This window comes from Dipodomys spectabilis, unplaced genomic scaffold, assembly GCF_019054845.1.
Source record: "Dipodomys spectabilis isolate Male_0828 unplaced genomic scaffold, ASM1905484v1 ptg000140l, whole genome shotgun sequence".
NCBI classification, from domain to species: domain Eukaryota; kingdom Metazoa; phylum Chordata; class Mammalia; order Rodentia; family Heteromyidae; genus Dipodomys; species Dipodomys spectabilis.
The window spans coordinates 10,000,730-10,023,555 of NW_024870817.1; the positions used below are offsets into that span (position 1 = coordinate 10,000,730).

At 33.1% G+C, this 22,826-nt stretch overlaps 1 protein-coding gene across 1 annotated transcript in view; it reads left to right on the plus strand.

Moving 5' to 3' along the window:
• Positions 1-22,826, plus strand: part of Kiaa0825 (KIAA0825 ortholog) — a 402,774-nt gene that overhangs the window by 100,311 nt on the left and 279,637 nt on the right. The window contains exons 5-10 of the mRNA XM_042691026.1: positions 654-815; positions 9,976-10,070; positions 12,998-13,225; positions 14,714-14,979; positions 16,348-16,498; positions 20,745-20,935. Coding sequence (XP_042546960.1) covers positions 654-815; positions 9,976-10,070; positions 12,998-13,225; positions 14,714-14,979; positions 16,348-16,498; positions 20,745-20,935 — 1,093 coding nt within the window. The remainder of the gene's footprint in view (positions 1-653; positions 816-9,975; positions 10,071-12,997; positions 13,226-14,713; positions 14,980-16,347; positions 16,499-20,744; positions 20,936-22,826) is intronic.

Genomic DNA, 22,826 nt, shown 5'->3' on the forward strand with positions numbered 1-22,826 from the left:
GCCTTGCATGCCTGAGTACCTGGGTTCGATTCCTCAGCACCACATAAGCAAAAAGAAAAAAACCGGAAGTGGTGCTGTGGCTCAAGCCTTGAGCTAAAGAGCTGAGGGACAGCGCCCAGGCCCAGAGTTCAGGCCCCACGACTGGACCAAAAAAAAAGAAAAAGAAAATGAAGCTTATTATTTTTCATAATTTCACTAGACATAAATTTTATCTCCAGTTTCTCAGAAGGAAATATTTTCCTATGTGCTGGTTAATGAATCAACTTGCTGTAATTTTTTTGTGTGTATGCCAGTTTTAGAGCTTGAACTCAGAAGCCTGAGGGCTGTCTCTAAACTTCTATGCATTTTCTAGCTAAGGGTAGCATTCTACTACTTGATCCATAGCTCCATTTCTGGCTTTTGTTTGTTTACTTGCTTAGTGGGGAGAAGAGTCTTACACACCTTCCTGCCAGGCTTCAACCTGTCATCCTTAGATCTCAACCTCTTGAGTAGCTAAGATTAGAGCGCTCAGCCTCCTGAGTAGTTAGGATTGCAGACATGAGTCACTGGTGCACACTGGTGTTAGTTTGATGTTTTTTTTTGCAGTCATATAGATCATCCTAATACTTATTAGAAAAACACTAAAATAAAAAGCATTACTGATCTCTTCACAGTTACTCCAGAAGGCCCAGAGAAAGGAAGAGACTTATCTCTTTCCTTCGATGAACTCCAGTTCTTGTCACACCTCGTAAAATCCTTGTTGAAGCTGGAAAATGATGTTCAGGAATTGTTTCAAGGAATGTTTTCATCACTTTTAGTTCCAAGGAAGTCTTCAGGTAATATACTAATTTATAAATCTACCATTTATCTGTTTGGCTTTATGCTACTTTGAATCTATGCCATTATTTGAAAACAAATTACAAAATAAAATTCTTTAGATAAATTTAGTGTACATTTCATTTTTGTCTATCTTTTGTATAACTTTTTTCTCTTTTACACTTGTCTGACTCCTTAAATCAAATTAGCAAATCAACTATTTAATAAAATCAGATCTTTTTTGCTGGTCCTATGGCTTGAAGTCGGGGCCTGGGTCCATGAATTTTTGTGCTCAAAGCTAGTGCTCTACCACTTTGAGCTCCTTTTCCAGTTTTTGGGTAGGTAATTGGATATTAGTCTCATCGATTTTAGTGCCTGGGCTGGCTTTGAATCATAATCCTCAGATCTCAGCCTTCTGAGTAGCTATGATTACAGGTGTGGGCCACTGGGGCCCCAATCAGATCAATTTTTTTTAAAAAAGAACAAAACTGATCTATGGAGAGATTAAGCACACTGGATGATGTACTGGTACTTCCTTCAACAGATGATCTTGAGCAGAATTTTTTTTTAATTTTTATTTTATTGTAAAGATTCTGTACAGAGGGGTTAAGGTTATATGAGTAAGGTAATGAGTACATTTCTTGTCAAGCATTGTTACCCCCTCCTTTGTTGTTCTCCCACTACCCCTCCCTGCCCCCCCTTTCTGCCTTGAGCAGAAAAATCTTATTCAGTGTCAGATTTTAAGTAATCATGGAGGATTGCTTTAGTTTTCTTTTTGTATGGCTGTTTAAGATTAATTGCTTCTGATTCCAATATTATGTAAAATTGTGACAATTGAATGATTTAATATATATAAGTAGAAGTCTTGCATATCATGAACAGTAAAAGTGAGTTGTTAAAATTATACTGTAACTATTTTAATATGCTAACCTAAGTTTAGTTAGTCTTTACAAAACATTGAAGAAAGCTTTGCCATGTGGGCAAATTCTACCTAAATGGTAGAATTCCAAGGCATAGTGCTATCTGTTTAATGTTTACTGTATATTATGTTGTGATAACCATATTTAATAAGGATTTTTATTGTAAATCTTTATAAAAAAATTATAGAGTGCTTTTTTTACAAGGTATCATTCCAATGGAGAATACTTCATCTGAAAAAGGAAGTAAAAGAGGCAAGAAATTAAAAAATAATTGAAAATTTCAACCCCCAAACCCAATGTCTTAGTAAAACTTACATGGAGCTTTCTCAGCATATATGTTTTTATATTGCTTTATTTTTACCTTGCCTCACAAAAATATTGCTATTACAGTTCTAGGGTTGGAGTTTATTTTATATTAAGCATAGTTCACTAGTATTCTATGTTTCAGGTTAAGTTTGGGTTGGGATTATTAGAAAATAAATTCTGTAGAACAAAATATTAGGCATTATCTGTTGCTGTGACAAAATGCCTGAACATGTGTACTTTGTAAAGGAGAAGGGCTTATTTAGCCATAATTTGAGATGGTGAAAGTCCAAATGTATGATGGTGGCTCTGATGAGGGTTCTCCTGAGAGCATTTCTTCCAACGATTTCCACTTTTATACTATAACACTTATGACAGAGCTTACAACACATGAAACTTTATGGAGCTTATTTAAACTATACCCAAGCCATAACAATTCTTCTTCCAGTCCTGGAGCTAATTTGAAGAATACAAAAGGTAGATTATAGATTTTTAAATCTGAAAAAATAAGATAGTACAGAAAGTATAATAATTATTTAAATGAAAGAATGAAAAATGGATTCAATTAGGAAATGACTTCAAACCTACTAAGTTTCCTAGATGGAGCTAATATATGGTCACAAAGCTCTGTATAGAGCAATAGGGCATCCTATTGATGACATTTGGTGCTTCCAAAAGTTGACGTTTGGTCATTCATACTGCCTAGCTAAAATAGACATCTCTCATCCAGCTCTTTAGTAGATGTTTTCTGAAGATCAAGAAACAGAATGAGCTGCAAGACATCTAAGACTCTACCTATCTGGAATTATCTTATCTTGATACTGAACCAGGCCATTGGAAATCTATATCAATTCTAAAACATAATTTTAACATTAAAATTCCACTAGAAAACAATTACAAAGTTAAAAACTGAAGTGATCAAGAATTGAAGCAAAGATATAACTTGTTGATTTAAGGAAACAAGAGATAAAAGGAAGAGCTTCTTCAATCACATGAGATTAAGATCAGTCAGTGTGGAGAATTGCAAATGCTGTATAGTTGAGAGCAACAGTTACTATTCTTGCAAAAAATCAACAAAACAAATATATAATTATGCTACAAATAGTGTCTTACCTCATGTTTGTCAGCTGTGTGGCAGATAAAAGCAACTTCACTATGACATTAATAATAGTGTAGACGCAAACATATTTGTTGATGATTACAAATGTGATCATCTACAAAAGGAGTTTTGAGTAGCAGGTATAAGAAATGTCTCAGTACTAGACGTCCCCTAGTAATATCTATATATCTATATGTATATATAGTTTTTGAAAAGAATATTTGTGTAAGAAAGCTGAGTCATTTAATCTGACATAAATTTATATAAGTGGATTATATAAATTTATATAAATGGATCTCTGCAAAGAACTATCTTGAAAGAAATTGTCAAGAAAAATCTTAAATATTTTATTCAGCATACCTAAATTAATTACTTAATATCAAAGGCATTGGTTTCTTAAATAAGGAAGAAAAAGAAATGGATCCCTCATTATCATTGAAATGGATAATGGAAGAAACCAAATTAATCTTAAACTAACTATGGAATATTCCTGATTGTTAATGTTTACTTAAAAAATCTTTTGTGGGAGAAAATGAGAAAAAAAGAACAAGTCATTTAGTTTCTAGTTTGTTTTGAATGGAGCACATTTTGTTAACTAGGAAAAAGTTGCGCACTATATCTATCAAACCCAAACAATATGGCAAAAGTAAAGATTTTATTTTTAAATATCCAGAAGATTTTAAAACATTCAAATGCTTAACATCAGGTAGATAAAATATAAAAATGATTAGCTACATTTATTATTTCCTCTTTTGATATTTTCTACTGTATTGTCAACCAGATTGGAAGTTCTCATAATAATTTGAATTTGAAGAAGAGGTTTTGTAGAGACCAAAAAATATTTTCTGAGAAAATAAAGGATATTTAATACTTTTATTTGTTTGATCTTGTTTGATTGTGACTTACAGTTTTCTAATTTCATTATTTCAGAGAACGATAGGATGTTATTTGATGTTATAATGTCTTACTGTGTTTGTTTTAGGTGATGATATTTTATGGATTGGCCTTGGGTTTGATTTGTGGTGCATTTCTAATACTCCTTCAAAATAAAGTTGTCCTCCGAGCAGTTCCTCGATTTTTCCAAAGGTGGCATCTGAGATTTATCTAAACCAGGATATGTCTTGGCCCTCCTTTTTCTTTAGCCCCAGCAATGACAAAGCGCAATGGCTGCTTCAATTGGATGTAAGAAGAACACTTAGGGTTTGTCTCAGAAGAATCAAAGATTTCAGATCTTCTAAAAGATTGTTTGTACTCTTAGGGGGTCTTAAGAGGGGTCAAATGGCTTCTAAGAGTTCCTTAGCTAGATGGTTAAGGGATTGTATTAGGGAGGCGTATGTAGTTAAGGTAAAGAGGCTCCTAGGGTTTGTAAAGCTCATTACTCTAGGACTTTAGCTGTTTCTTGGGCAGAGAGGTCGAAGGCTTCCACATTGGAAATTTGCAAGGTGGCCACCTGGGCTTCTCTTCATACTTTTTCATGGTATTATCTCTTGGATGTAGTCTCTTCTACAGATTCAGCTTTTGGTGGGAGGTTGCGTGTGAGCCAGAAAAAAACAGTGAAGAAAAGAAAGACTAGTAGTTCCCACTTAGAGCTGCCAACAAGGCAAGTTGCTTTGAAGTGCACACAATGGGAATCTATGAAGACCAATTTGGGTGTGAAAGTGGATGTCACAGGGAAGTACTGCCAACCTCCACTCCCTATGAAAGAAAGCAGCAGTGTGGAAACTAACCAGAAGTGTAAAATGAACCAAAGAGAACTCTGTAGGGGAAGCTGTTGAGCAGCTGCCATTCTTGTGACCCTCTGCACTCTCCTGAGGTTCTTAATCTAGGCATGCTCTTAGAGAAACCATTGTTGATCGCATGTAGATAACTATATTTTACAGTGGTGAGCCAAAAATTGACAATATTAAGTGTATTGAAATTTCAATATGTTTTAAAACATGTGCAGTAATTTCTCAAGTGTTCATGGAATCATAACATTTTACATTGCCAAAATTTGAAGTTGGCCATTTTTTAATCCTAAAGAAATATAAAAAGGACACAATTAAATCACAAAATATTTATTGGTGTAGGCTTAGTGTTACTACTAATCTTACCTTACTTCTCCACTCCATTTGTCTATGGTATATAAATTAAGCTTTTTAAAAAAAAATATTTTAAATTTAGGGGAGGGGAAAATTGTATTTTAAAGGTTATCATAATTACCTGATAATTTTCTCATTCTAGAAGTAGGCACCAGGAAAAAGAAAGAAAAAAAAGTGTTTAAAAGTTTATAATTTTTCTTACTCATCTTGAAAATAGGCAGATGGTTTATATAAACATCAGAGCACATTACATTTAATGAATAAACATAATGTATTTGGGAATGAAATGATAAATAGAAGATAATTAACTTTTTTCCAAAGATACAAACTACCCAATGGCAGGCAGTTATTTCCATAAAATGATCTAGGACAATTTTACTTCAAACTCATGTTATTCTTCCAGAGTAAATACCTTCTAAATTAGCTAGTTTTATAAGCTTTCTACAGAAATAGTAAAATGATATTAGGAATCCAAGTCATTTTACGTGTCATTAACAACTTGAGCTTTATGATTTTTTTCTTCTTTCAAATTGTTTTGAATACGACTATATGAATATTATAGAGCTTTTGAACAGGACAAATGACATATGGTAAAATTGTGATTTATTTTTCTACTTTACTCTTCTACATTCCAGGAGGAACTACCTCCACATATATTCCTATATAACACTAACATTTTATGAAGATATTCTTTATGAACTATGCAGAAAATGAACATAATTCCTTCTACTAGCTGAATAATTTTCCATTGGTACATACAGTTGTCAATTAAATCTATTCATGTATGTAAATTTTAGGTTTTCTTTTTCTTTTTCTTTCCTTTTTATTTTTGTCTGTTATGGGGCTTGAACTCAGGGCTTGGGTGTTGTCCCTGAGCTTCCTTATGCTCAGGACTATCATTCTACCACTTGAGTCACAGTACCACTTCCAGGTTTTGAGTGGTCAATTAAAGATAAGAGTCTCAGGGGACTTTCCTGCCCTGGCTTCAAACTGTGATTCTCAGATCTCAGTCTCCTAAGTATCTAGGATTACAGATGTGAGCCAGCAGCACTTAGCTGGTTTTATTTTTCTTTATTGCTATCACAGTAATAATATGAGAGACTCCTTTAAACTGTGTCTTTAAACTGGAAGGTAAATTTCTCAAGTGATCAAGCAAAAAGGTTTGGTCACAAAGAAGATGGAAATCTCCAGACTTAAAAAAGAGAACTGCAAAACACATATATGATAAAGAATTTGTACCCAAATTATACAAAGACTTTTAAAAACTCAACACGAGAACAACGTGATTTTAAAATATCTGAATAGAAAGCTCACCAGAGACAATATACAGATGGTGAATAAGCATATGAAAAGATATTCAGTGTGATATGTCATTAAGAAAATGTGGATTTAAACAAGATACTACTACACATCTACTAGAGTGGCTAAAATCCACCATCAGAGTAACTAAATCCACCTATTAGAATGGCTAAAATGCTTAAATGGCTAACGTGTTAGCAAAAGGATTTCTCATTCATTGCTGTGAAGAATGCAAATGGCATAGCCTCTTTGGAATAGAGTTTGACAATATCTTATAAAACTGAATGATATGATCTAGCAATTTACAATCTTATATTTATCCAAATGAGGTTAACAATCTGTCCACATTAAAACCTATATATAAATATTTACATTAGCTTCATTCACAATCGCAGCTCAATTGTTTTTTTCCGTAGATGAATGCGTTGTATATCAATGCAATGGAATAGTATTCATTAGTATAAAGAAATAAGATATCAAGCCATGAAAAGACATGAAGAACCTTAAAAATTTATTGTTAAGTGAAAGAAGGCAATCTTAAAAAGACTACATACTGTATGAAAGCAAAACTATAGAGACCATGAATAGATCTTATTTTCTAAAAGTGGAGGTGAAGGAATGGGAAATGAGGGGGGAGGAAAGGGAAAAGAGGAAGGGAGTATGAGAAACAGATACGTGATATACAGGGGATTTTTAGAGCAATGAAATTATTCCATGCAATACAGTAGTGGTGGATATACGATACCATATATTTAACAAAACCCACAGAATTTCACATCACAAAAAGTTAGGAGGCAAAGTATAACACAAAAATGGGTGATCATAGAAGTATATTAAATATATTTTAAAAATAGCCTAATGAAATCCACAAAAATGGTTAAAAAGAAGGGAGTAGGAGACAGAGGGGTTAAGAAGGAATAACATAGATAGGGTGACTTTGATCAAGGTACATTATGTATGTGTGTTGTAAATATAATAACAAAGCCCCTTTGTACAATTAGTTTGTGCTAATAATTTTAAACTAATGAACCAGAATGAAAACCATAAACATCAGTTTGTAACATTAGAATGGCATTTCAACTTAGGTTCATCGATTGTGACGAATAGACTCCATCATTGTAAGACGCTAATGACAGGAACACTGAGGGTAAGAAGAAGTTTATGGGAACAGCTTATTTTTCTGCTCAACCTTTTGTAAACTTAAATTGTACATTTTTTGTACAATTTTAATTGTAAAAATGCTGTACAAAGGGGTTACAGTTACATGAGCAAGTTAATAAGTACATTTCCTATTGAGCATTGTTGCCTCCTCCTTTGTTTTCCCCCTACCATCCCTTCTCTCCCACCTCCATAACTCCCCCCCCCACCAAAGTTGTATAGTTTGTTTTCAACATAGTGTTTTGTACATCTCATTGTTACAATGGGTCAATCTGTAATCTTATTTAAGCACTTTGTTTTTTCCTTTCCCCTCCCCAAATTAGAGAAGTGTATATACAAGATACAGGGCACTGTCATCAAAATGAAGATTTTTACAGAGTCTGATTATTAAGTTTAGTAAATTTATTTGGACTGCTGATAGTGTCTTTGTTGTGCAGAATTACTTTATGAGACCTACTCTTTGTGCCTGGAAACCTTCTTTTAAAAATATTGCAAATTTTACTTTAATAGATGTCTAGTTTTATTTTTTACCTTTAAAATATGTGGTCAGTTTGGATTTTAGCTCAGTGTTAGAATTGATCTTATTTATAACTCTCACCTTAAAAGGACATTATAAACTATGTCATAAAGAACTTTTCTATATTGTGAAGTATCTTGAGAAATACAACAGGATTCTTAAATTGAAATCCACGGGCTCCTGGAGATGATGAATAAGGTTGAAGGGGAGCCGAGAGTTCTCACATGTGTGTGTATGTGTGTATATATGTGATTGTGTGCGCATGTGTCTATGAGCCAGCCATATTGTATATTTTGTATGGAATGTCTCATCACTTTAAACAAATTCTAGATTGTGTTAAAAATCCATAAAAGTTATGAAATATAAAAATTGAAGAGACTTTTCTTATGAGAAACACTAATAAAACTTCCCTTATGGGTGGTTATGTTAGTCAGCTCTGCATCATTGAAGAAAAGCTTCTTTGGGCTTATGATGCTTCACATTTTATTCTGTAGTCCTTTGCCCTGGCAGCAAAGTACATCATGATGGGACGCGCAAGGTAGACAAGATTGCTCACCTCATGGCATCCAGGAGGAAGAGAGATGGATGGAACTGAAGTTTATACAACTCAAGGGCCTTCCCTCAAGGATCTAACTTGATTCCATGATTCTGCCACGACTCCATGGCTCTACAGGCTGGCGACCAAGACTATAACACATAAGCCTGTCAGTGACACTAATACAAACCATAGCACTGATATTATTGTCTGCCAGATAGAATATTTACCTTTAGTACACTCTAGGCACAAGAGTATTGAAACTAACTTGAGAATTAGAATGTAGTATTTTTATTTCTGTGATCAGAATCCCTACTGCTAAAATCAGCCAAATTTGAAATTTGCTTAGCTTAAGGAAAACAGAAAATCTCATTATTAAAATTCCTGATAAATTTAAAAATAAAATGAAATTTAGAACATTGAGTATAATTTATCATCTCATCTAAACAACAAAAAGGTAAATATTAAATTATTCATGGAATCAACCTGAGATTAACTTTAATGGAAATGTGGAAGGATTTCTTTTTATAATATTAAGTTTTTCTAGATTTAATTTTTTCCAGGGAAAAGAGTACCTTAATTATTAAAAATATAAGTAAAAGTTGGACAAATTTTTCTGCTTTTGGAGTTTCTGATTATTTCATGTTTGTTTCAGAGTTTTCTTTCTTCGAATTAAAATTGATATAATTTAGTTTATATTTTTCCTTAAATTCTTATATCTATTGATGTTCTTTTGTTTATGGTTCTTTCATAAAAGGAAGTGTTAATGTGCTATGAATAACCACAATGTAGAAACCTTTTTTTTTAAATCAAGGTGTCATTCTGTAGCATACTTTGTCCTTAACCTTGCTATCTCACTTCCTCAAGCTGTCCAGTGTGTAGATTATAGACATAAACCACTATGTCAGGCTACAATTTAACTTTTTAAAAGGACAAGGAAATTAATGTTTATTTTCTACTTGTAATTCATTCAACGTTGTCAGCATGTAAGTGACCTAATGACAAACAATCTATATTTTACAGGTTTTTTATGCATGTTGTTCATTATAAATATGAGTAGCATATAGATTTCATCAAATTGTATATAAAAATTTTAATGTTATTGTGGGCATGACTCTACATCTTCTTGCCTGTGTTCCTTACATATTGCAATGTATGCGTATTTGTATCTACTGTGCATAAAGCATTCCTACAACATTTTAACCTGTGTTAACATTTAATATTTTTCTTTGTAAAGATTTGTTTATGTTTGCTTTCTTCTCACTTAGGAGTTTTTGAAAAATCTAATAGAAAAGTTATGATAGAGAAAACAAGAGCAAATGAACCCAGTATTCTTTCAGAGCAATTGCTACCAGTAAAAGAGGTGAGGATTTAAAAAATTTGTATGTCTTGAAGTTTACTCTTCATCACTTTAGGGAGTTTCTTGTGTGTGACACTGAGGTTTGAACTCAAAGCTAGGCTTGCGCTTTACCTTTTGAGCCCTGTCTCTAGGCCTTTTTACTTTATTTTTCAGATAGGGTCTGTTTAAGGCCAGCAACCTTGGATCAACTATGCCCTTGTATAGTTGGTTTTATAGGTGTGTGTCGCCATAAGTGGCTTATTGGTGGAGAGGGAGGTCTCTAATTTTTTGCCTATGCTGACCTTGAATCATGATCCTCTCAATCTCTGCTTCTTCAGTAAAATTCTTGATTACAAATTGACCTACATGTTTTGGACAAAGTGATTTAGTCAGGACACTGTTCTCTTGCATAATGAGTCTTATGAGAGGAGTAGAGAGATATGTCGAACTCAAGAAAATTTTGTTTCTATCTTGACTTAGGATCTTCATTTTAAGAATGTGAACTGTAGATAGTTGTTGAAAAGTGACATTTAAACTGGCACATTTCCTTTTCTTTGTTCTTCCAACCATAAAGAGGATTATGGTTTCCTGTCATATTAATATTTGTTATGCTTCATAGCTCTGTTTAGTCTCTTAAATATAAAGTCAAGGTAACCAATACTCTATATTAAATTATTTCATTTGGAATAACTTGAATATGTCTATTGGTTAATGGATCTTGACATATACTAGGCAAATATTTTAAAAGGCAAAAGAAGTTTTAACAGTTTTAGGCTTTAAGCAAGGGAAATAATCAGGAAAATTTTCAAAACTATATATCTTGATATAACCAGAAGTAAAAATGAGAACTCAGAAATTATTGGTAGGTGATAGAATATCAGATTCAATAGATACCTGCTTGTTGCACCAAGGAGAAAATCACACAATTCCCTCTTTTTGTTCTTAGATCAACTAGTAAGTGTTGTCTAACTAGAACGTGTGATGCCACATACTAGATGAGAAGAGAAGTAACATCTTTCAAAATAGATTTTTATAAGACTTTTAAGCAAAGATTTTTTGAAGGGCTACTATTAAGGTACTTTTTCCATAGTTGGAAACAGTACAGGTGGGCCAACATTTTACATTTATCCATAAATTATCATTGGACAAAGTAATCACCATTGTAACAGAATGGTGAGACAAAGGACAAGAGGGGGAACCAATGCAACAATGATATTCACAAGGCAATACGTTAGAAATGATCTGTACATGGGGGGCTGGGGGAGGGAAAGTTGTAGAGTAATGAGGGAAGGAGTAACAAGTTTGACAAGAAATGTAGTTATTACTTTACTTATGTAACTGTAACCCCTCTGTATATCACCTTGACAATAAAAAAACAAAACTAAACAAATAAAAGCCTTATTAACTGCAACTATATCACTTAACAGAAAATTTTACCAAATTATTTTTTGAATGAATGGAAAATTTTAATAAATACAGGCATCCAAAGGTAGAATAAAAAATCAAGATTAAAAAATATTTTGTGGAGATATGTTTCTTTTTATATTCTTATCATAAATCTAAGATGATTAGTTAGTATTTCACATCAAAAGTTTCACTTGTAAGAAAGCAGAGTCCACCTTTGTACAACTACCTAAAGAAAATAAAAATATATTTAAAAATAAAATAAAATAATTTTCAAGAAAAAAGGAGAGTCTATACTCTTACTTGATTTGACTACTAGTTAATTTTATGAAAATATAAGAGAAACATGCTTGAGTTCCTAGAATGTTAAGGATTCAACTAAGCTTTACATATAAAAGTTTAGTAATATTAGCATAGTGAAGCTAAGAGCCCCTTTTATAGAATTATGTAACCATAGAACTCTAGATCTAGAAAAGGAATCATTTTTATTACTTTCTATTATATATAAAAAGCATTAATGCTGAATGGAGTGTGCGTACAAGAAAACTAGGCTAATGTTCATAATCTCAAATAATTTTATACTGAATAATCATCAAATTTAGCTCTTATTTTTGTATTAAAAGGCTCAAGACCAAGAAAAATATGTAATTTAATCAGACATACCAAGCTCACAGTAGAAGTGACACATTAAGTGGCAAATTACCAAGAACAAAGAAAGTTAGACTAAAATAAGAGGAGTGCTTCCTTAGCAGAGATTTTAACCCTATTCATAGCGTTCTTTAGAGAACAGTAGGGATTTTTAGGAAAATATATGTTTAAAGATACATTGCCATAAGAGAAAACAACCAAATAAAAACAAAAAGAAAAACAGAATAAAAAAAATAGTGCTCCAAACACACCAAGAGTACATGTAGGTCAATTTTTCATCATTGCCTAGAAGAAAAATGATAGTGCCTGACACTTTGTGCATGGAGAAATTCAGTAAAATTCTAAGCAAGTCTAAATCCAGAAAGGTGCAATGGTTGTGCTTTCTCAGAGAAATTTATTTTGTATTGCTCTTTTGGGGGAAGTTGACTGGAATTCTGAAACTGAAAAAGAAATCAAAGATTGAATATTAAATGCAGTCTTATGTTGCAATACTTGTTAACAATAAACTATAAAATGATAAAATCTAATTTAGACTTTATTAAATATATTGAATTTAAAGGTTACTTTATGTGATAGATTGTAAGTGCAGCTTTCGGCTCTCATAAAGATGGCCTTATTGAACTAGATTTAAGAGATCAAATTTTGAAAGAAGTTTTTTTTATTAAATTCACTGATGATGTAAAGTGAAATGTCAGTATATTACTGTGTGTAAAGAATGCACATTTTGTATATTGTTTCATCTACTTGGTAATATTTTTCAGGTTGGAAAATGGTTTTTAAAGAATATCACAGAATATTTATATTCAATATATTGAATGAAAATAATAATTTTATGTGTAAGACAATAGAAACCAGTTGTTGCTAGTGTTGATATGACTTTATGTACATTTACATTTCAGGCTACATTATTAGATTTTGGCTGGAGAAATGCATTTAAGGAACTATCTCTTCCCATGGCATATTGCATAACAACTACAGTTGAAAATTTTTCCACAAGAATACTCCAACAGGAACAGAAAGAAAGATCTTCAGTTATGAGCTATGCTATGAACCTTGTAAGTGCTCAGGGAGTTTGGCAAGATTGCCACATGTTTCCTGAGGAAGAACAACCAAAGAAAATTGCAAAGGCATGTATCAAATGAAACCCTTTCGGACTGCTGATGAGTACAGTGAGATTTCTTTTCTTTCCTTAGTTTTTTATATAAGGCATTGCAAGAACAACCTAAAGGTCTAATGGTAAAGTCTGTTGACTAATGCTTGGATATAGTTTTGTTCTCTGGTGTCCATGGGCCAGTACTACCAATAAGAACGTATCCTCTTCACAGCTCTTTACCCTATGACTTTAAGGCAATTCAGAAGGCTTTTGTGTTATCATAGAGAGCTAATAATCACTGGAAACTCTGCCTGTTCAGTTCTATACCTTGGAATGATTTCAAGAGAAATTTAGATGGTTAAAGAAGATCCTGTCTGGTGTGGGCAATTTAAAAATCTTTTATATACTTAAATTAACATTTCATTAATCTGACCTCTTTGCCTCTATCCTGAAAAATCACAAAACAGGGAGAAAGAAAGAGAGAGAGAGACAGAGACAGACAGAGAAAGACAGAGACAGAGAGACAGAGAGAGAAGAGAAAAGGAGAAGAGAAGAGAGGAGAGGGAGAGAGAAAGCTAATACAGACAGCTACTTGGCATTAAGTCCACAATACTTTAGGAATCAATGTTAGAGAAGTTTTTTTAATGAAGTTTTTTTATTGTGAAAATACTGTACAGAGGAGTTACAAGTTACATGAGCAAGGTAATGAGTATATTTTTTATTTAAATTTTTATTGTGAAAATACTGTACAGAGGGGTTACAATTACATGGGCAAGATAATGAGTATATTGCTTATCAATTAGTACATTTTTTTATCTAGCATTGTTGCCTCCTCCTCTGTTTTTCCCCTACCATCCCTTTAAAGAGTTAGAGAGATAGCCTCATTCAACTTGTCACCTGAGGTTCTAGAATTTTTTTTTTAGGCAACTCTGCTGGCTGATTTGATATGGAAGTAGATTTTTGCCTTCCCGTCCACCACATCTCCCTCTGCAATTAGAAGGAGTAGATACATAATAAATAGTGAAAAGCGAGACAAACCATATCTAAAGACTGCCAACTCCTTACCAATAAGAAGGTGCTGTATGAGATTGTTTCTATTGCTCCTTAATTTAATCTGATATTTATATGTGACATTTAATTTAAAAAAATCTATGGACATCGAGCAAAAGAAAATAGTAAGTTTAAAAATAATGTCAAAATTAGTTTCAAGGATACATTTTTAATATTTATGAACTAGAAATAAAGGAATTGTCATGGGAAAGTGGTTTGTGAGGTTTTTAATGGTATTTTTCCTGTGAGCATAAGATTTGAAGGGTTATATATAGAGAGGCATCATTTTGGTATTTCCTTACTTGACGTGAGACATTTAACTTTCTACAACTGAGAAATTGATTATTATAAAGCTGCATCATTATATTTATGTTTAATGCCAAATTCATTTTTTAGGAATTTGGTTCCACTGTACATAAATTACCCTGTGTCATGGAACAAATAATTCAGCGCCACATTTATTTCTCCCTAGTTTTGTTCTAACATCATGGAAAAACTTGACACAATACTTCCACTGGCTCTGGCATGCAGAGATGATTCTTTTCAGGAAATTAGAGCAAACTTGGTGGAGGCCTGTTGTAAAGTGGCAACAGCTGTCCTGGCAAGACTGCAAGAGAGAAGCAAAGAGGTTCCTTCCAAAGCACCCCTGAAAAATGTGCACATCCTACTCTCCACAGCGGTCTATGTCCTCCAGCACTTCATGCAGTATGATCGTTTTATGAAAGAAACTACTAATAAGTGAGTATCATGTGAATTACCTTGGCCCATGCTTTAAAGAAACATGTAATCTTTAAAAAATCACAATAATAACGTTTTGGTGATTGTATTTGAGAGGAAGAAAATAGTATTTAATATGGCAAATTCTTTTCATTTTTCTTGAGTAGAGTAGGTCATATTTAAAGGAATATATAGATCAATCCTTAGAGCAAATTATGTAGATAGTTGCAAATGTAATCTCTAAAGACACATTCAATGGAGCAAGTATGCTCAAGATGGTGTTATGACAGAACCAAATTTCCCCTTCTCTTTTATAAGGCATATTATCCTGACCACACTGAAAAGGAAGGATAAACTTTTTTGTCCCATGTATAAACATGTCTTGTCTTTTGTTTCTAAGCCAAACAGCCTTTTGGACTTGCTATAATGAATAAATGCATTTTAATCTATTCTAGTGACTAGTATAAACACATCACAGGACATCTATGTGGTAATAAAATACCCGTAATATTTGAAGAGGAAGCATCTGCCAATCTTATTTCTTGTTATTAGCAATCCAAAAATATGGAATTCTTTCTATATAGCGATAAAATTGCAGCAGCTTTTAACAAATGGTCTTTTGGGTTAGATTTATGCTGTGCAGAATTTAACATGGCCCCTCAGAAAGGAATGTGTGGCTATAGCATCCCAGAGTGATTTCGAGAATCTATTCTATATTCTTAATTCAGCCTTCAGAGTCCTTTGGTTATGAGAAAAAGCAGTGCAATATAAAGAGCTAAAGAAATAAAAAATGAAATTAATTTGGCTAGATGTACAGCAATGATATTTCTTTAATTTTCATAAGTAGTCAGATGTTGTGATTCATCCTTGAATTTATAAACAAAATGTGCTGAAGTCTTTATTTCTGTAGAATATTTTAAAACAGTTTAGAGGATAATTGACAGCTACAAAATTGCAATTTCTTTTTTAAAGAAGCTGTGTTTGTGGGATGTATGATTGCTTTATTAAAGTCGTTTGTGACAAGTATATGTTGTTCCCTAGTAATAACAGCAACTAATGCCTAAATAACACTCTGATCTCTAATAATAGACCTACAAAGAATACTTTAGTTTTGAATGATGCATTAACAACCAAGTTTATATCAAGTTTGAAATGCATATTTAGAGAACAGCAGATGTATGTTTTCAAAGGACATGCTAAACAAAAACCAGCTTTAGTTATTTATTTATTTTTACCTTTTTGGAAAGTGAATGTGGATGCAGACTTTAGTATTAAGAGGAAATGAATGATTGATATCTAATAATCAAAACCATTTGTAGTGCTGGAGATTGTTACCTCCTACTGCACAGGCTTTAAATCTCTGTCTCTTTGATCATTCCCTCTGAACAGACCCATGTTCCTGGTGCCTGTCCAGAGATATCAGGAATTCATCAACGCGCTACAGTTTCAGGTTACGAACTACTGCGTCAGAGTTTGTGCTACAAGCATTTTACAGGATGCTGAGAGCCACCACTGGGATGACTACAAAGCTTTTTATGAGGTGTGAAGTTAAGTTTACTATCCCTCCTTTTTACACAAATATGTTTTACTGCCTACCTGCTTTCTGGCTAATTAGAAACATGAGCCTGGCATTACTAACACATGAAGACTGTTAGGATAATATTTTTTAAATATTGAATTTGTACTTTGGAAAAACACTGTTGTTTTTTTTTTAAATGAAATAAATTAGACATCAGAACTCTCCTTCTGCTGTAAAGTAAAAATAACTTAATTTGAGCTGCAATGCTGCAGTGCTATGCAAGTTGGAATATAATGAGATACAATGAGAACTCAATAAGATCACAATATCAAAGTGTTGTGAACTCTTCTTCCAGAGGTACCAGTTAAGAATATTTGTACTTTTCCTTATTATTTATTTTCATCTGGTTTAATACTTTACTAAGCAGCTTTGTTCTTTATACTCTTTGTCCCCTTCTTAATGTCCCTATGAGTATACATACTGTAAGACCCAATTAATCATTTATAGCTTACCTATTTTCATTGGCCCTGCATTTTGAAATTGAATTTTTTTTCTACATTAAAGCCAGGGCAATCAAATTGAGTATCAGTTAAACTATTCATGATTGGGTTTTACATATTTATCCCAAATCCCATAGATTATATGTAGACTACAATATTTGAAATTCCTTGAAGTGGATTCCATGAACAATGAATATATCTTCATAAAGATACTTGAAGATTTACAAAGAATTGAAAAGCCACACTCAGCTTAATTAGCATTTCCGTTGCACCCTTTCTTCATTAAGTGAATGACTTTTTTTTTTTTTTTGACTATCCTAACCACTATGGAGTATTTAGAAAAACAAGAAGTAGTTTTATGGTCACTCTTGTCATTTCTTTGTGCTCAAACTTCCTGTGGCTTTGTTTATGTCAACTTAGTCAATGTTGCCAGGACACAGAAAAACAGCTAATAAGAAGATCTTTTAAAGGACTTTCCACTTTTCCTAGGGCCATTTCATCTCTCCTTTAGAGTCCCTTCCAGAGAGTTTTTCTTTTTGCAAGAGCATCTATATAGGGCTTTCCAAATCCGACATACTTACTTCAAACAGGAGTGGTTGAAGTGAGCAGAATGAGAAAGTGGTATAGTACAGCTGGTAGCTTGAGATAAGAATGAAAGTATTGGTCTCCCCTCTCCTGGCAGTATCCTTCTTATTTGCCTTGAGGTAAACAGAGAGGTGGAAAATAAATCCATCTAATGTTTCAAACTCTTCCAAAATGTCAGGGTAATAATGAACAATTTCATGTGATATTTTTAGTGAAGGACAGGTATCATCTCAGTATATGTTCAACACAGGGACATTTTGTTTTCTCTTATACAAATTGGGAAGTAGTGTAATTGTACAGTATAAATAATAAGTAGATGCACTAAGAAGCTGTTATTGAAGTTACCAAGTATTAAAAAAAAAAAACAAATTACCATGTAACACACAGCTTAGGACAAAGCTATGGCTTCAAAGACAGGAATAACGAGATAGTTACCCTGTGATTACATGGTACTGTAGCTTCCATATACTTACATGGTCAGTAGTTAGGATTTAATTGCAGAGTTAGCAGGTGTTATTTATGCTCAGGAAAATAAAATGATATTGATTTTCTATTTACAAAAGCTAAAATCCTTCTAAAAATAGCAAAGATTTTAAACTATTTTGACAAGTAGTGTACCTGACATGGATCTTGTTCATTGTACCCCTTTCTCCTCCTCTTCCAATTATTCCAAATGACTTGTGAAACAAAGTCAGTATGTTTTTGGCAAGCCTGTTTTGAGAGGAAAGGAGATGACAGTCCTGACTGGAGACAAATGGTAGGATAGTGATCTCAGAGGAACCTATCATCATGTAGAGAGCATAGTACAGGTAGATTAAAAGAAGTTTACTTATGTTTCATAAAAGCAAGTTAGTCTTACATGTGTTATTCCCATTTCCTAAACTCTCACTTTGCACCAGTCAAAGAGTTGAGCATCTGATGTGGTACTGGTCAGATGGCACAGTGGCTGTTCAGATAACATGTTTAAAATTAAATGTTTAGTATGGTTGACATCTGCTCAATTTCAGGAACTTGTGTTTTTCAATAGTTGAAGAATAAAGAATTGTCTGTTCAAAAATAATATTGATTGGCTTCTATAATAAAGACCAACTGCTTGTTTCTAGGTATATAATCTAAATAAAAGCTCACATCTGTTTATATTATAGTTGGTCTGCAAGAATAACAGATGTTTACTAGCATAATACTTTTGAAATGACAACAAGTAGGGAAACAGTTCAGAAAAAAAAATAAATGAATCAAATTTGGTTTCATGAAAACCCACGCACATACTGATAGTGTATTCATTTTAAAGAGAATAGTTAGAACAAAACCCTGTTCAGAATATTTTTAAGGAAGCATGAGGTTAAAAAAGTCCTTACATGAGTATGTGGATAAAGTTGTTTTTGTTTTCTTATTTATTACTAGAAGGTATATTAAGGAAACTTGATTTTTGTATTTTGAAAATCATAGAAATCCTGTTGATCACATTATTATAAGTACTCAGCCATTGCTATAGAAAAGGTTAAGTAATTTACACTTACTGTATTGGTTGGCACTGCATTGGTTGGGCTCAGATTTGACTTATATACAACACATAAAATTTGAAAGAATCATGCTTTAAATTTCCTTTCTTGGTTTGAAAAGGAATAGTCACAAAAAATGTAAGAAACTGGAATTATGTTGCATCATCATTAAATAAATATATACATACACATTTGTTAACAGTTTAGGTAGGAAGTCAGATATCACTAGGCAAAGTCCCCTCTCTGTGTGTGTGTGTGTGTGTGTGTGTGTGTGTGTGTGTGTGTGTGTCTGTCTGTCTGTCTGTCTGTCTGTCTGTCCTGGAGTTTGAACTCAATGGCTGGGCGCTTGTCCTTCACTTCACCACTTGAACCACAGCTCCACTTCCGGCTTTTTGGGTCCTTAATTGGAATAGAGAGTCTCACAGACTTTCCTTCAAGGGCTGGCTTCAAACTATGATCCTTAGATCTCAGCCTCCTGAATAAGTAGGATAACAGGAAAAAGTTACTAGTACTAATCTGGTTTACATTTTGATGCCCTTGCTTCTTATCCAAGGAATAATAATTTTGCTAATTTATGAATGTCACTTGAAAGTCAATAGAGCATACCTATTTAGAAATCAAAGAAACTGTCAGGTAAATAATATGTGAAGAAAATACAGGAGGATCTACATGAGAAGCTGTCAACTTTTGGTTTAACAGAACAGTAGCTATTTTTAAGATAACATTTATTTGGAGATCTAATAGTGGATAAAAAATTTTAACAAAGAGGATTACTTAGAGATGAAAATAGGAAATCATACTAGTTTAAATTTTAATGTTCTGATATCACAAATGATTCTGTTTGAAGAGTACATTCTACTCTTCATATTTTTAATAATTTTTTAACTCTGGCTTGAGGAAAATGAAGTCAAATAACTAGAAAACCTTCCTTAGAGCATCAATGCTTACAAATCACCTGAGGCTACCCCATCCTTTCTGCCTGTACTGCTTGGCCTGAATTACTGTTATGTTACCCTCTGCGGTCAAAGCAAGTTTAGTGCACATAGAGATCTATATAAGAGTGGCAAAGAATGAGAATCTGGCCCCAGGCTTTACAAAGTCATAAAATTAGACTGCTGTGGTATCTGATGCTAGTACCGTACTGTTACCAAAATACTATCAATGACTAGTGCAATGTAATAATCTTCAACAGTTCCATACCCCCTGGCCACTACAACATTACTCCATGAATGCTTGATAAGATGACAGTAAGTTTATTTCACTCCTTCACTTCATTATAATATGAATCTGAAGGATTTATTTATAAAGTTAATTCAATGATGCTAATAGTCTAGAAAAATATACCTATTTAAATGTACCCATTTTAAATAAATTTCAATTTTAAAAGAATCAGTCATATTTTAAAGTTGCTAGCATGACTTGTTTAGCAACTAAGAAAGAGGATTGTTTAAAAGTAAAGATGCTAGGTTGAATGCTTGTGGTCTGGTTTTGAGCTAAAAATTCTGATCTCATAACAGAAATAAAACATATGTTCCTATGTCAATAAGAATGTTCAACATCTTGTCAAAAATCTTTCTTGGTCATCTAGTATGTCAGACTTTCCAGCTATTTCCTTTCAGCCTGAACTAATTAGATTTGGAAGATGAGATTCTATTGTTTAATGTGTATTGGTTTTGCCAGGGGGAAAGATGCTCCTTCTCACTCCAGATGTGGCATTATTTCTACTGGGCTCTTCAGCATGATCTCTGGACCATACTTCCCCCTAAGTTAGCCCAGGAGATTCTCACAGAAGTGCTGGAGGAATCTTTGGGTCTGTTGGCCTCCAGATATGCTCGGGCCAATCCCAGTTATAAGAGGACTCCACAGATACGGTAATTGAAGTTCTGAATACGATTGATATTCAAGAAAGCATTTGCATCACATGATATAAAGCAGAGTGTAATTCTGAATCTCATGATAAAACTCTTTGTATATTTAACATGTTTCTAACATCTGAAAGGAAATTGTATTCAACTCTCCATGGGTATTTAAATGGAAATGTGCAACTCAAATTAAAATAACTTTGCTCTTTTTTTTCTCCTTATAATTGTATATAGAACCCACTTGTTTCTAGAAAATTATTCAATATGTCTTGTAATCTAGGACATATACACAAAGGTTAATAAGATAAAGAGAGAAACTTAAGATCCTGAATAGAGAAAAAAGCAACCGTGCTGTGATAGAGCAGTTAATTTGACTTCGAACTTCTAAGCAACCAAGGTTTTTTGTTTTGTTTTGTTTTGTTTTAAAGCCTAAAAATGTGTAGCTTATCTTTATTAGGAAACTGGTTTGTGTACTCATTTTTGTTCAAAATATATTTTAATTTCCTGTTCTTGCTTTTCTTTTTCTTTTACTATATATTATCAAAATCCAGTTTAAGAAAATGTGACATTATAGAAATGAGCAGCAACTGTCACTAGGTAAATCAAAGGCAAAATTATAGTACAATTATATGAGGTTTTTAGGCACTGAATAATACACAAATTAGCTTACATGACAAAATAATCAATATGAAAAGGCTTTTGTTTTATAAATACTCTGTCTAATAAGATTAAAACCTGCCTTTTAGGTATATAACAGGTTTCTTAATACACATCAGGAAGACCTTACAGACATCAGAGACATTATTCTCCTCCTTTTGGCTGGAGAAATTATTTCCTGCTCATGTCCTGTAAAGTATGCTGCAATTTGAAGGGCATTTAGGTCCTGCCACAGTGTTTCATAAATATGGTACTTTAGCATAGCCTGTTTCAAAAAAACCTGAACTCTGAAGAATAGATGGAGAATCGTCACTCTTTTTCCTATATAGCATGAATCACCTTTGACAATGAAGTAGCAAGTCATTATGACATATTTGTGAAATCAGATTTACTATAGCTCATGAATTAGGTAATATATTTAATTAATAAACTTCACTATGGAGACTTAGGTTTATTTTCTGGATAGTTGCACACAAAATGTCATGCAAACTTAGAACTATTGTTTCTAGCTGTTATAAGTATATATATATATATATATATATATATATATGTTTTATATATGTGTATTGTATAGATAGAGAGATACAGCTTTGAATGGTTAATCTTAAACTACTACTGTTAAAGTCAAAATCAGATTATATGGATTTTAGATTAATAATTGTTTCTTAAACAGAAAAGAAGTGAGTGAAAACTATAAACCTTCCTAAGATGATTATTGATGTTTTAGTATTCTGATCATCTGTAGCAACAACCATATATATGGCTTGCATATATGTTTATATTATTATACATAAAATTTATATTATATAATAAATTAGAGTCCTAAGTGGCATTTTTGGGTTTTTTTTTTGGTGGGTTGTGGGGTTTAAACTCTGGGCCTGGGTGCTGTCCCTCAGTTCGTCAGCTGAAGGCAAGCACTCTACCACTTGAGCCACAGTGCCACTTCTAGTTTTCTAGTCGTTTATTGGAGATAAGAGACTCACGGACTTTCCTGCCCTGGCTGGCTTTGAACTGTGATCCTCAGATCTCAACCTCCTGAGTAGCTAGGATTACAGGCATGAACCACAGATTCCCGGCACACTGAGTGCCTGGGTTCTGTCCCTGAGCTTTTTTTTGCTCAAGGCTAGCACTCTACAGTTTAAGCCACAGCTCCCCTTCAGTTTTTGAGTAGTTAATTGGAGATAAGGGATTTTTTCTGCCTGGGCTGGCTTCAAACTGTGATTCTCAGATATCAAACTTCTGA